This window comes from Rhinichthys klamathensis, unplaced genomic scaffold (genome assembly GCF_029890125.1).
Source record: "Rhinichthys klamathensis goyatoka isolate OS25496 unplaced genomic scaffold, OSU_Roscu_1.1 h1tg000001l_1, whole genome shotgun sequence".
Lineage (NCBI taxonomy): Eukaryota > Metazoa > Chordata > Actinopteri > Cypriniformes > Leuciscidae > Rhinichthys > Rhinichthys klamathensis.
In genome coordinates this window covers 5545856-5557921 of record NW_026606555.1, presented here as the reverse complement: position 1 = coordinate 5557921, position 12066 = coordinate 5545856, and the positions used below count along the sequence as shown (strand labels likewise).

At 36.3% G+C, this 12066-nt stretch overlaps 1 protein-coding gene across 3 annotated transcripts in view; it reads left to right on the top strand.

The window, feature by feature from the left end:
• Nucleotides 1-5317, top strand: part of LOC130086533 (RAC-alpha serine/threonine-protein kinase) — a 43207-nt gene extending 37890 nt beyond the window's left edge. For all 3 annotated transcript variants that reach the window (XM_056252693.1, XM_056252622.1, XM_056252773.1), the window contains exons 12-14: nt 2944-3031; nt 4970-5072; nt 5221-5317. In XM_056252693.1, coding sequence (XP_056108668.1) covers nt 2944-3031; nt 4970-5072; nt 5221-5300 — 271 coding nt within the window. In that variant the 3' untranslated portion in view covers nt 5301-5317. The remainder of the gene's footprint in view (nt 1-2943; nt 3032-4969; nt 5073-5220) is intronic.
• The last annotated feature ends 6749 nt before the right edge of the window (nt 5318-12066 follow it).

The window sequence follows — 12066 nt, the reverse complement described above, 5'->3', positions numbered from 1 at the left end:
TTTGTATTTCAAGTATGGTTAATACAGGTAAAACCGGGCAACTAATCCATTACACGCTTCGAGGATATTGACAGACAAGACTATGTAGCTGAAATAAGAAATGATGGGCCTCGCTGGTGGGTAAATTCAGCTCTTTGGCGATGTCAAGTGCCTTCAGCTGGATGACGACTGTGGTTATGGGCTACCCCTCATTTAATTTTTCGGCTACGTACTGACACACTTGCCTGTCAGTTTATTCGAAGCGTTAGCGTTTACCACCACGTTCTGCTGTCTTTTTAGGCTCACCATCTTTTAACAACACTGACACACCGTATTTCTTGGCTGCTTAATGAGAGTTGTTTAACTCTGCTGCGTTTATCAGTCCTGGGTTTTTTTCACGTATTTGGCACCCCCTATTGTTGCGGCTGTATTATTGTCATGTAGAAGTTTAGACGCTGAATATAAAACAACCCCATTTTTTCAGATGTATTTCCAAGAAAAAAACATTGTCTTATATTTGGAACGATACGGTAATTCCTATGGAAGCAGTAAGGGTGTACTTAGTTTTTCACCCATTGCTTTTCCATTTTGGCCTAGTTTTTGTCAAATAAATATGACACGTGTAATATGGAGGTCAGGGAGAAACTGCTGTTTTTTCAGCGCTACGTGATTGGTCTAAAGTAAAATATATTACACTGTGTTCATCTGAGGTTGTATGTACCTACTTTTAAGACCAGATAATTTTTTATTATGTCCTGAGACATAAAACCATAGAATTTAATAGGTTATCCTTTCTTTTTCACATGACACTATATTATTATTGTCACAATTAAATGAAATTTTAGTGGAAGCTCAGACTACTCTCCTCCAATGAGTCTAATACATGAAGCATGTCACCGTTATTGAGACTCACATGCTTATTCTTGAGGTTCGAGTGTGTCTAAATTGGTAATTTTTTTTTTTACATTTTTTTGTACAGATTTTCTTTTTTAAACATTGTTTGATGCCATGCTATAGAAATATAACTATAATCATTTATATGAAATTAAACAGCTGATCAGAGTACTACATGATTATATCATCATTATCATCATCAAGTAGCTGACATCATCTGATCGCATGTTCTCTCACTGTTCTTGCCATAACAAACAGTAACAGCAGCCAGAGAAAAACTAACATTGAACTGCAACGTCAGCAATGTGAGGTCACAGTGAGCTAAAAGTTTTACCTCACAGCGCACTCACTGTGTGCTCATACTATGACCACAATATGAGCTCATCCCAGCTAGAAATGTTATTGTTCTATGAATGTTTTGAGAGCATTATGTTATGGTCTTGTAATGTTTTCTGTAGCTAATTTTATTTTTGATACCAGAATGTTCTCCTAAAAGGTAGGATAAACTCTCTAAAAACATGTTTAGTGATAACATTGATAAAACATCATCCCCTAACATTCTTATAAAGTTAACGCGCAGCGGAGGACGGTTGCCTCCGCCGAAGTCCATTAATACCCTGACAATGGACACCTCGAAGGACATTAACCCAAGTATACCATGGTCACCTGCCAAATAACACATTTTTAAAGCATTAGTTTATATTTTAATTAGTTTTACAATCGAAATCTAACGTTTTTACAAACAATAACTTGGTTTCTCTGGTTACGCAACCGGAGATATTTATAGTCCACTCAGCTCGTAGAACCCTTCAGTTTAGCTAACTTACGAGGCAGAAAGTTAAGGTATTTCTTTTCATGTAAGTTAGGGTTGTCTAGCCATGGGCGTTACACTTTCGGTTTTTTTTTTAAACACAGGTAGGTATAGTAACAGCTAACTAGATGTTTGTTTTGATACAATAAATTGTAAACAGATACGTTGACTGCCTGTTGCTATGGTTACTCACAGCTGATGTAGCCAGCGCATTTATTTATTAATGTCGAACAGTAAACAGTCAGTTTCACCAGAACTCCTTTACTAGGTGTCCTCTATCACTTTTTAATAGACACCCTGCAGCCAATCAGAATCGAGTATTCACCCAGACCATGGTATAAAAATAATCATTATCATCATCATCATCAAGTGGCAAAAGATATAATCTGATCAAATTTTCTCTTACTGTTTTCTCTTACTGTAACAAACAGTTACAGGAACCAGAGAAAAACTAACATTAAAACATTGACAAGAGTCAAACTGCCCAACACTGATCACCATACCATGACACCATGACATCAAACCAAACTATTAATTTCAATAAATGATTAACATTTGAACCTTTGTTAATCTCAATAAGAACTTTTCCACACATATGACAGAAATAAAGTCAATCTGGTTAGTAATAAGTGAAGCTGGTAATGCTGTTTGTGGAGTGTTTAATGACGTTGGAGCCAGACATCAAATGTTTAGACGTCAACCAAACTTTGACGTCTGAGCGATGTTGGAGTCCATGTCCAATAACATTTCTTGCTGGGGTGACTCACATTGTGGCCACAAAATGAGCACACACTGAGTGCACTGTGCGGTTACACTTTTAGCTCACTGTGACCTCATATTGTGATCATATGGAGAGATCACTGTGAGATCAAGTGTTGACTGGGATGCAAATAACAACGTTAACCCAGTGTTTAGGAATTTACAGTGCGACATGTCATCTTATGCATACCCCAGGATTAATTTTTAAAACAAAATAACCTAAACCCAGGATTTCCATTTACCCGGTATTTAGAATGACCCAGGGTGTGAAAAGCCCTATTATGTTTTAAGGAATTGCTGTGAAAGAGGTGTAACATAGAACAAAAAAAAAAAGTTTGACTGTGAAAAATTAGTGAAAGCATACTTTTGCGTATGAGTGTGTGATTTTGTTAACAGTTCTCTGAAAGTTGTTATTTTGGAAGAGGCCTTAAAGGTAACAAGGGAATCTGGCTGTTCAGGTGTTTGTTTATCTGTTCTTGGGTTGTTGTTTTTGTCTGCAGGTTAGGTGGAGGTCCAGATGATGCAAAAGAAATCATGCAGCATAAGTTCTTTGAAGGTATTGAGTGGCAAGATGTTTATGAGAAGAAGGTGAATAATAATAATAGCATTGACAAAATGCTACACAGCAACATTGTGACGTCCCAGATCCGGCCCACATCTGGCGCACGAGGAAAGATGATCTGGCCCACAAGCAGCGTGGAATGACGGCCCTTGGGCGGCCCGCTCCTGTTTGCCAGATCTGGGCCACAAGCAGGCCATAGCAATGCCACACGTCAGCTAAGAGCAAACAAATAAACCAGAAATGGACCTTATCTGAGCCACAAAATCTGTTTATATTAAATATGGAGTCATCTCAGCCTTAATACGCCTGTTAACAAGCAGAATCACTGAAGGAAAGAAGAGAACAGAAAAAGAGACGAGCAGAAACACAAGAACTACAACTGACTTTCAGCCACAGTCTTAGATTAAATCAACTGAAGAGAAAAGAAGACATTAAATCTCTGAAGATCTCAGCAGAGGAGGATTAAACAACTCCACAAACAGCATTACCAGCTTCACTTATTACTAACCAGACTGACTTTATTTCTGTCAGACGTCTACAAAAGGTTTTATTTAGAAATAACAGAGGTTTAACTCTGTTTCATTTGAAGTCACCATAACAGGGATTAGTGTTTCCTTTAGTTTTAAAATCATTATTGAAATAGCCTGATGATGAATTTTGAATCTGATCAAATCTAACAGTTTTATTGTGCTATAAATAAATTTACGTAACACACTGCATTACAACAGCATGATATCCAGCAGTATTATAATAATCAGTTAGAATTTTTTTTTTTAAATATGGGGACAAACAGTTAATCTACAATGACACACACAGACATCAACAATCAGCACATGAATCTCAACAATGGTGACAATCAAAAGTGCCTTGCTGCAATGCATGCTGGGTACCATCATAGTACAAAACTCCCAGCATCCATTGCAGTATGAATAAATTATGCAGCTGAACTTTCCTATTATTTTATTTAATTCTTAATATTTGCTTTTATTTTTTGCTGTTGTTTTTGTTTGAACATCACAAAAAAGCTACTAAATGTCATGAGTTAATTTGATTATCTTAATATTTTGCTGATTGTCACCATGTTGATATCTGTGTGTGTGTCAACTTATTGTGCTCATGTTTGTTAAAATCTTATAACTGCAGTAACACAGGGTTTGTAATGTGAATGTATTGATATAACAACACAATTGCTAGATTCAAGTGACACCAGTGAATCGGGCTATTTCATGGTGATTTTAAAACCCATCCAGAATTAACCATCATCACATAATATCATTTCACTTTAGCTTTCTTTGCCGTTGCAAATGTGTTTGACAAACACTGTCACAGCAGCCAAAAAAGACAAAAGATTTAATAAGAGTTAAGAGCCCAAATAATGGAAACACTAATCACTGTTATGGTGACTACAAATGAAAAACCCAGTTAATTCTTAATAAAAACTTTTGTAGACGTCTAACAGAAATAAAGTCAGTCTGGTTAGTAATACATGAAGCTGGTAATGCTGTTTGTGGAGTTGTTTAATCCTCCTCTGCTGAGATCTTGAGATTTAATGTAATTTCATCTAAGGCTGTGTCTGAAGTCAGTTGTAGTTCTTGTTTCCGCTCATCTCTTTTTCTGTTCTCTTCTTTCCTTCAGTGATTCTGCTTGTAACAGGCTTATGACTCCATATTTAATATACACAGATTTTATGGCTCAGATAAGGTCCAGTTCTGGTTTATTTCTTTGCTCTTGGCTGACATGTGGCATTGCTATGGCCTGCTTGTGGCCCAGATCTGGCAAGCAGGAGTGAGCCGTTCAAGGGCCGTCATTCCACGCTGCATGTGGGCCAGATCATCTTTCCACGTGTGCCAGATGTGGGCCGGATCTGGGCCGTCAAAATGTTGCTATGTGGGATGCTACGACATGCCTCCTGGTTGTAAATGGAGGTCACTCAAGTATAATATTGTTTTTCTGTTTCTCCACAGCTTGTTCCACCTTTTAAGCCTCAGGTAACCTCAGAAACAGACACTCGCTATTTTGATGTGGAGTTTACAGGGCAGACCATCACCATCACACCCCCAGGCCAAGGTGACATTACACTAGATGCTTACAGTAACTCTCAATCAACAGACATTTGGTTGATAACGAAGGCGCCATCTAGTGGTGATTTACAGGTTGCTTTATAATGATATAAAATGAAAAAGAAGAATTCATTTCATTTTTTCATTTTTTCCAGATGAAAACATGGAGTCTTTTGACAGTGATAGAAGACCCCACTTCCCTCAGTTCTCATATTCTGCCAGTGGGACAGCATGAAGAACCCTTTAAAAGAATAGTTGACCCAGAAAATTTGTGATCATTTACTCACCCTCAAGTCCCAAATATGTATGACTATCTTCCTTATGTGAAACAGATTTTTTAATATCCGGGCAAAACTGTTCTGTCATTTGTGGAGCTTGACACCATAGGCCTGTTGCAGGAAGCTAATTGAACAAACTTGAGCTTCAGAGTGGGTTTGGAGTTGACAAAAACATACAAATGCCTTACGGAACGAAAATATATTTCCATATATTTATGAACAATTAAATATATTTTGTAAATATATTGAAAAATATATTAAATTATATATTGCTTTATTATATTGCTTTATATTAAAAAATATGTTGAATAATACATAAGGAATTGCCGCTTTTTTACTGTTTTTTACGATAAATTCACTGTAGAATGTCATCAATTGAGTAAAACATCCTCGAGAAATTTAAGGCACTTGTTTTCTAAATACATATTTTTTTCATAAGTCTCTGATGTAGAAACATGTCAAAGAGTGCTAAGACAATGATAGACTGAGCAGTTATTTGTATTTATTAAACATCAGCTTAATGTAGCTAATAGATATCACTGCAAAATTTAATCCTTTTAGATATTGCAAGAAGTATCATCAATGTTTCTTGGTCTTCTGCTGGACTGAAGCACAGGCTCTACTCTTCAGCACAATGCTGACCAACAAAACTCAGACAACAGAAACCATTTAAATCCTAACAGAACATTAAAGACTAACAGATCTCTGAAGATCTCAGATGAACTTGTTACTAACAGTTTAACCTTATTTCTTTCAGGTGTCTGCAGAAGTTCTTATTGAGAATTACCAGAGATGTTGATGATTTATTGAAAAGAATAACGTTTATAGTCACCATTATGTTGATCAGTGTTTGCTGATCGTTGGGCTCTTGACCCTTAACTTTTTATCATTAGTTTTTCTCTGATTGCTGAAAATGTGTGTTTAAGACAGTCATATTGCTAAAAAAGCTACAATAATTTTTTAGATAATCTGTTAGGTATTTATTGATGATGTCATAAATCCCAAGATTTATCTCAAAAGTCTGTTACATCATTTGATGCATTTAAATATTGGATTATTATAGCAAGAGGATCAGCATTATTGTTGAAATCAGATACTTTTTTAAACCCTTAGAACATTTTGAAACAGACATCAGGAATCAGTGTATGAATCTCAACAATGGTGACATGCTTCATGCTGCAATACATCCTATGGTAGCTCCCAGAATGCATTGCAACAAAAATGTGTTTCAGATAAAAGTATCAGATTAATACAACAGCATTTATAATACAACATTCAAGCGCATTAACAGATTTGTGTCATAAACCTGGGACTCTATGTGTATAATTAATGATGATTATGTCATCATCAATAAATAGATTATCAACCAATTTTATCTCGCCTTTTAAGCCATAATGACTGCGTCATATAACCAGTTCCAACAGTCAGTTAAAGAAAGCTATGAAGTCAAAAATTCAAGAGCCCAACTAAAGCAAACAATGATCACCATGGTGACTGTAAAACGATATTATTTTCAATAAATCATCAACATCTAAAGCTCTGTTACTCCTCAATAAGAGGTTTTGTAGACATCTGACAGAAATAAAGTCCAATTGTTAGTATTAAGTGAAGCTGGTAATGCTGTGTTTGTTGGTTAACCCTCCTCTGCTGAGATCTTGAGAGATCTGGTAGTGTTTAATTTTCTGTTGGGATTTAAAGGGTTTCTGTTGTCTGAGTTTTTTGGGTCACCATTGTGTTGAAGTGTAGAGCCTGTCCTTCAGTCCAGGAGAAGATCAGGAAAAATTGATGATATGCTACATATTGCCTTATTTAAAAGGCATTAATCTTTTGCAGTGATCTGTTAATGTTTTTGTTAAGGTGATGGTTTTTTTTTTATTCAGTTAAGTTTCAGTTTGATAAATAGAAATGAATGCATTTTATTTTTTTCCAGACACTCTTTTGTATGTTTTTATGTTAGAAGCTTCTTTTTTAGGTTGAATTTAGATTAGATTTGGGTAAAATGTCCTTGAGAAATGTAAGGCAATTATTTTCCACGTTTTGAAAGTACACTGAATGGTGTTACAATGGAGTAAATGTATTGTAAATATATTTTCCAACATATGAAAAGTGGCAAATCCTTATGTATTATTATATTTATTTTTATATATAACACAATATATTAACACAATATATTATTTAATATATGTTTCAGTATATTTACACCATATGATATATTGATCATAAATATATGGATATATTTTCATTCCGTAAGATTTAGATCAGGTTCAGTGGGCTGACAAACATTCTCTGTAAACTCAGAGTTTGGTCCAGAGTTTATGATTAACTCTGAAGCATGAGCACCTGACAGTGTGTCATTTGCAGCGAACAGCCAATCACACGAAACACAGAGAGCATCAGTTTGATTGAGAGAGCAGCACAATTCACTTTTCTGCTGAAGATTAAGAGATCGTTATGAAAAATGCAAGTGAATCAATTGAATTTAAATAATAATTTATACAAGTTCACGAAGAGTTAAAAAGAACACTTAAGCTTAATCAGTTTAAAAGCTTTATATTAAAGCTTGTATTTATATGTATATATTTACTGTATATTAATTTAAATGCAAAGTTTAATGTTAATTGTTAATTCACATAATAATTATAATAATTGTATATGAATTATAAATAATTATAATTCATATAATATAAATATAATAAATAATTTGCCGCAAAATTCTTTCACTATAACTGCTTTAATTTGGAGCAAGAGATACAGGGGGAGTGGCTTTATGGCATCACACACACACACACACATATATATGTGTGTTTGACGTCACTTTGCTCACAGCTGATTGGTCCAGTTTAGGTTTGCGATATCTAAACCAGAATAAAACCTTCTCTGGGTTAGCAGGTTACCCGTATAGCATAAGTTACCATGGCGATGAACCGCTAAAAACCAATCCACCTTCTTGAGCCCGAAAAAACAGAGTTTGCTGAAATTAATCTTAAATTAACCTGGGTAATAACTGAAACCGGCTTCATGCAACAGGCCTCAAGTCCACACTGAGCACGACCATTGTGGCGTCAAGGCACAACAGCTTGAGGCTTCCTACACTGGATATGTCATAGTGAACGCTACAAATCCATTTGTCCTGTTGTCAGAAGTAGCGTAAGCACGTGGAGTGTGCCAGAAATAGAATGGGGCATCAGTTTACTTTTGACTACTTGTTGTGTTGTGCCACATCCAGCGTAGACAGCATTACTAATTGTAATGGGTTTCATTTGCTTTTGACGTGTTTAAATCGCGATGCTCGTGTGACCACAGTGTGATGGCCCCAGTCCCCATTCCCTTCCATTATATGGAAGAGTTGCCAGTGCATTTTTGAACATTATACCTTTGCATTATTAAAGCATACTTAAAGAAAGAAAGCCGTACAGATTGAAGGTTGAATAAATTACAGAATTTTCATTTTGGGGCGAAATATTTCGATTACTATTTACTTTCTGCACAAAAACACTCCCCATTGATGCACTCCACTTCTTTAATCCCTTCCAATACTGGATTCACACTTTGAAGATTTCACCAGTGGTTATTATTCAGTAGAATTCTTTATTGAGGGCTTCTCCTAGCTTCTCACAAATGCACAATGTTTCTTAAATTTGAAAGGTTCAACCAAAAATAAAAATTTGTATTCTTAACTCACCTTCATGTTGTTCCAAATCTGTGTTACTTTCTTTCTTCTCTCCTTTCCTCTTTAGTTACTTAAAAATGTGGTCCTTATGTATGAATGTGGTATATCATGGTTTGTGTTGGACACAATATTACCTGAATACCAAAGAAGTAATGAATTACAGATGAAGACTTATGTTGGAGTATAAGTTTATGAAACATTAGAAAAGATTGAGAAAAAATGGTTTTGATTCCTTTTTATTAGAATGATCTTTCAAAGGTTCAATGCATTTGCCTAGATACTGTTACCCAGAGGTTTCTTCAACAGAACAGTATCCATTTAGACATTCTACAAATAGATTGTTTTTGCACCATTGAGGAAAGCACTATATAATGGAACTCAACAGCCATGTACTGATGGTTTCAGCTAGTGGTAATGATTTTTTTTATGTCAGTGCATTTTATAATTTATAAGATATGTCTATGAAATGTATTCATCCATTCATGACTCTCAATCGTCAAGAAACAATACTCATGTTTGTCTTCATGTGAGTTTGTTATTATAGAAATAAACTGCATAAACAAACTAAAATTGTCAAACAATCTACCTGCTTAGCCTTCTTTTAAAATGTAAAAGTTTTTTTGTTTACATGTCTCATGGTACCCAATAATTATTATGTAGTTTTAAATGTTGTATATGAATCCATGTAAGAATTGCATTTCAAGGAATTCTTTACTAATCTTTCCAGACCCTTTATTTTGAAAACAGTGCTGCAGTGCATTGAAGCAAAACAGTATATGATTTGTCCCCCTACACCCCCAGAGAGTAAGCTGCATAGTTTTTCTAATTCGCTAAAATGAAACATTTTGTATTGATACACTCCATTCTAAAATTGTGAATATATATATAAAAAAGAGCTTTGTTGTCTTCTTTTTAGCAGAGGGCTGACTGAAAGACAAAAAACTAGACCATGTTTTAAAACTATATATATAAAACATTTTTTGATTAAAGTCCATCTCCTCTTGTGTTTGTTGATGAATCTCTCACTTTAGGAAAATTATCAATGTAGGAGCTACATTATTTTATGTTATTTACACTTCATGTAATAGACAAAGTTTTGTTATTGGTCTTTCACTGATGCTGGTTTTAGTCTGCAACCTCACAGAACGCACCAGACCATGTTTATCTGGAAAAACCTCTATGAGCTTGCCAAGAACCCAGAGGAGCTGATGAGTCCATATCACCACAATGTCTTCAACAAACAAACTCCTTTTCTTCTGATTCCACTGTTGTCTCTCTTGAAGCAAAGGGAGTAGCCACTCTCCCATAGCCATCTTTTCCAGAACAAATCTGAAAGGTATTGCACCTGTCTCCATCGTCTTCTCACATACTGGCCATGAGGTTCAAACACACCAGGTGGTATATGGGAAAGAATGATACGCTCTGTAAAAATGGTTCTCAGTTGTGCTCTACATCAACAAAAGTTAGATGATAATGGACTTCACACAGTTTTCTGTGAAGTGGAATCCATTTTAAATGATCAACCAATTACCAAACTATCGGACGATCCTAATGATCCTAATGAGCCTCTCACACCCAATGATCTTCTTCTCTTAAAAGGGAAACTAGCTTTTTCCCTTTTAAGAGAAGAAGATGATTGGGTATCATTCTTTCCCATATACCACCATGGTGTGAACCTGCTAGTGGATTAAAGCTCCAACGAATTCCAACCTGTGACAATACTACTTCAATTTTATCATGATTTAATGTAGTAAGAGTTTTCTTCAATAAAGTTAGTACTATTATCCGACCTTAAATGTCCTCTTCTGCTAATGAAATGTCATAATGCATTAATACATGCATCTGAACTTGCTATCTGAAGATGAATTACCCTACTTGCCATACAGGTGAACACTACTCCATATCTTTTACAAGTTACTCTTCCTTTCTTTACTTCCATTAGTCCGAAGTAATCTACTCCAGTGTTGGTACGTGGTGGTAGATCGGGAAGGATCCTCTCCTTTGGAAGATCTGCCATTTTTTATTCAACTGCTCTTTTATTATGGCGTCTACAAAAGCCACAACCAGAAATGATCAAGTAATCCAAAATTTCATCCAACCTGTGGATAACGTATGGCTTCGCCCACCATGACCCAGACTTTAATGCACATGTTTCAGAATAAGCATAGAAATATGCTGATCTTTACCAAGTATAAGCGGATTCTTGACCTCTTTAGGCATAGCTGCTTTACTCAGTCTTCCTCCAACTCTTAACAGTCCATCGTCCAAAAATGGATCCAACCGAAAAATAGGACTTTACCGAATCACTGACACTTTCCCAGATGAAAGAGCAGAAATTTCCTCGCTAAATTTATTTTGCTGGTGTAGTGGGACGTACAGAGTCTCGTTATTTTTAATTCAATACTCGCGGGTAATGTACTGTCCAATCATATTCTGCGAGGCAGCGTTTAAAAGGAACCGAATGCACGTTTGTGGGTGTGTGGGTCACCGCCTGTGCGTCATTGCCGGGGACCGCCCATTCCGGTTTGTTTTCATCTCGTCCGCCTGAGGTATGTATTTGGCTAACTAGTTAGCGCATAGATTTGTGACTTTATGTAATGGTCATTTGGTCTATAGCTATGGCAGATGGTTCGTTGCTGGGGGTTGCTGGTGGTGGCTATTCATATGCCCCTCCTGCCTTCCCATGCCGTTGTTATGGCGACACCTTCGTCCGTGTGTGTGCAGCGCTGCATGGAAGGCGCTCCCCGCCCCCTACCGCGTTTCAGCCAATCGCAACAATGGTGCTCGTATTCAACTTTGAGAACCAACGAGCGATCGATCTTGACTCCACTCAACTTGGTACGGTAAGTTGCATAGAGCAATATTCTAAGATCTGAATTCATAATGAAATGTTTTATTATTAAAAAAAAATGACTATGCTTTGAAATATAGCCAACACTAGCTGCTAGGGATTTTCTTTGCCGCCGGCCGGACACGCTCAGCTAGCTAACTGTAAACAGATTGGCAATGGTGGATTTTGCAGCGATTGGCTGAAATGCGTTAGGGGGCGGGGA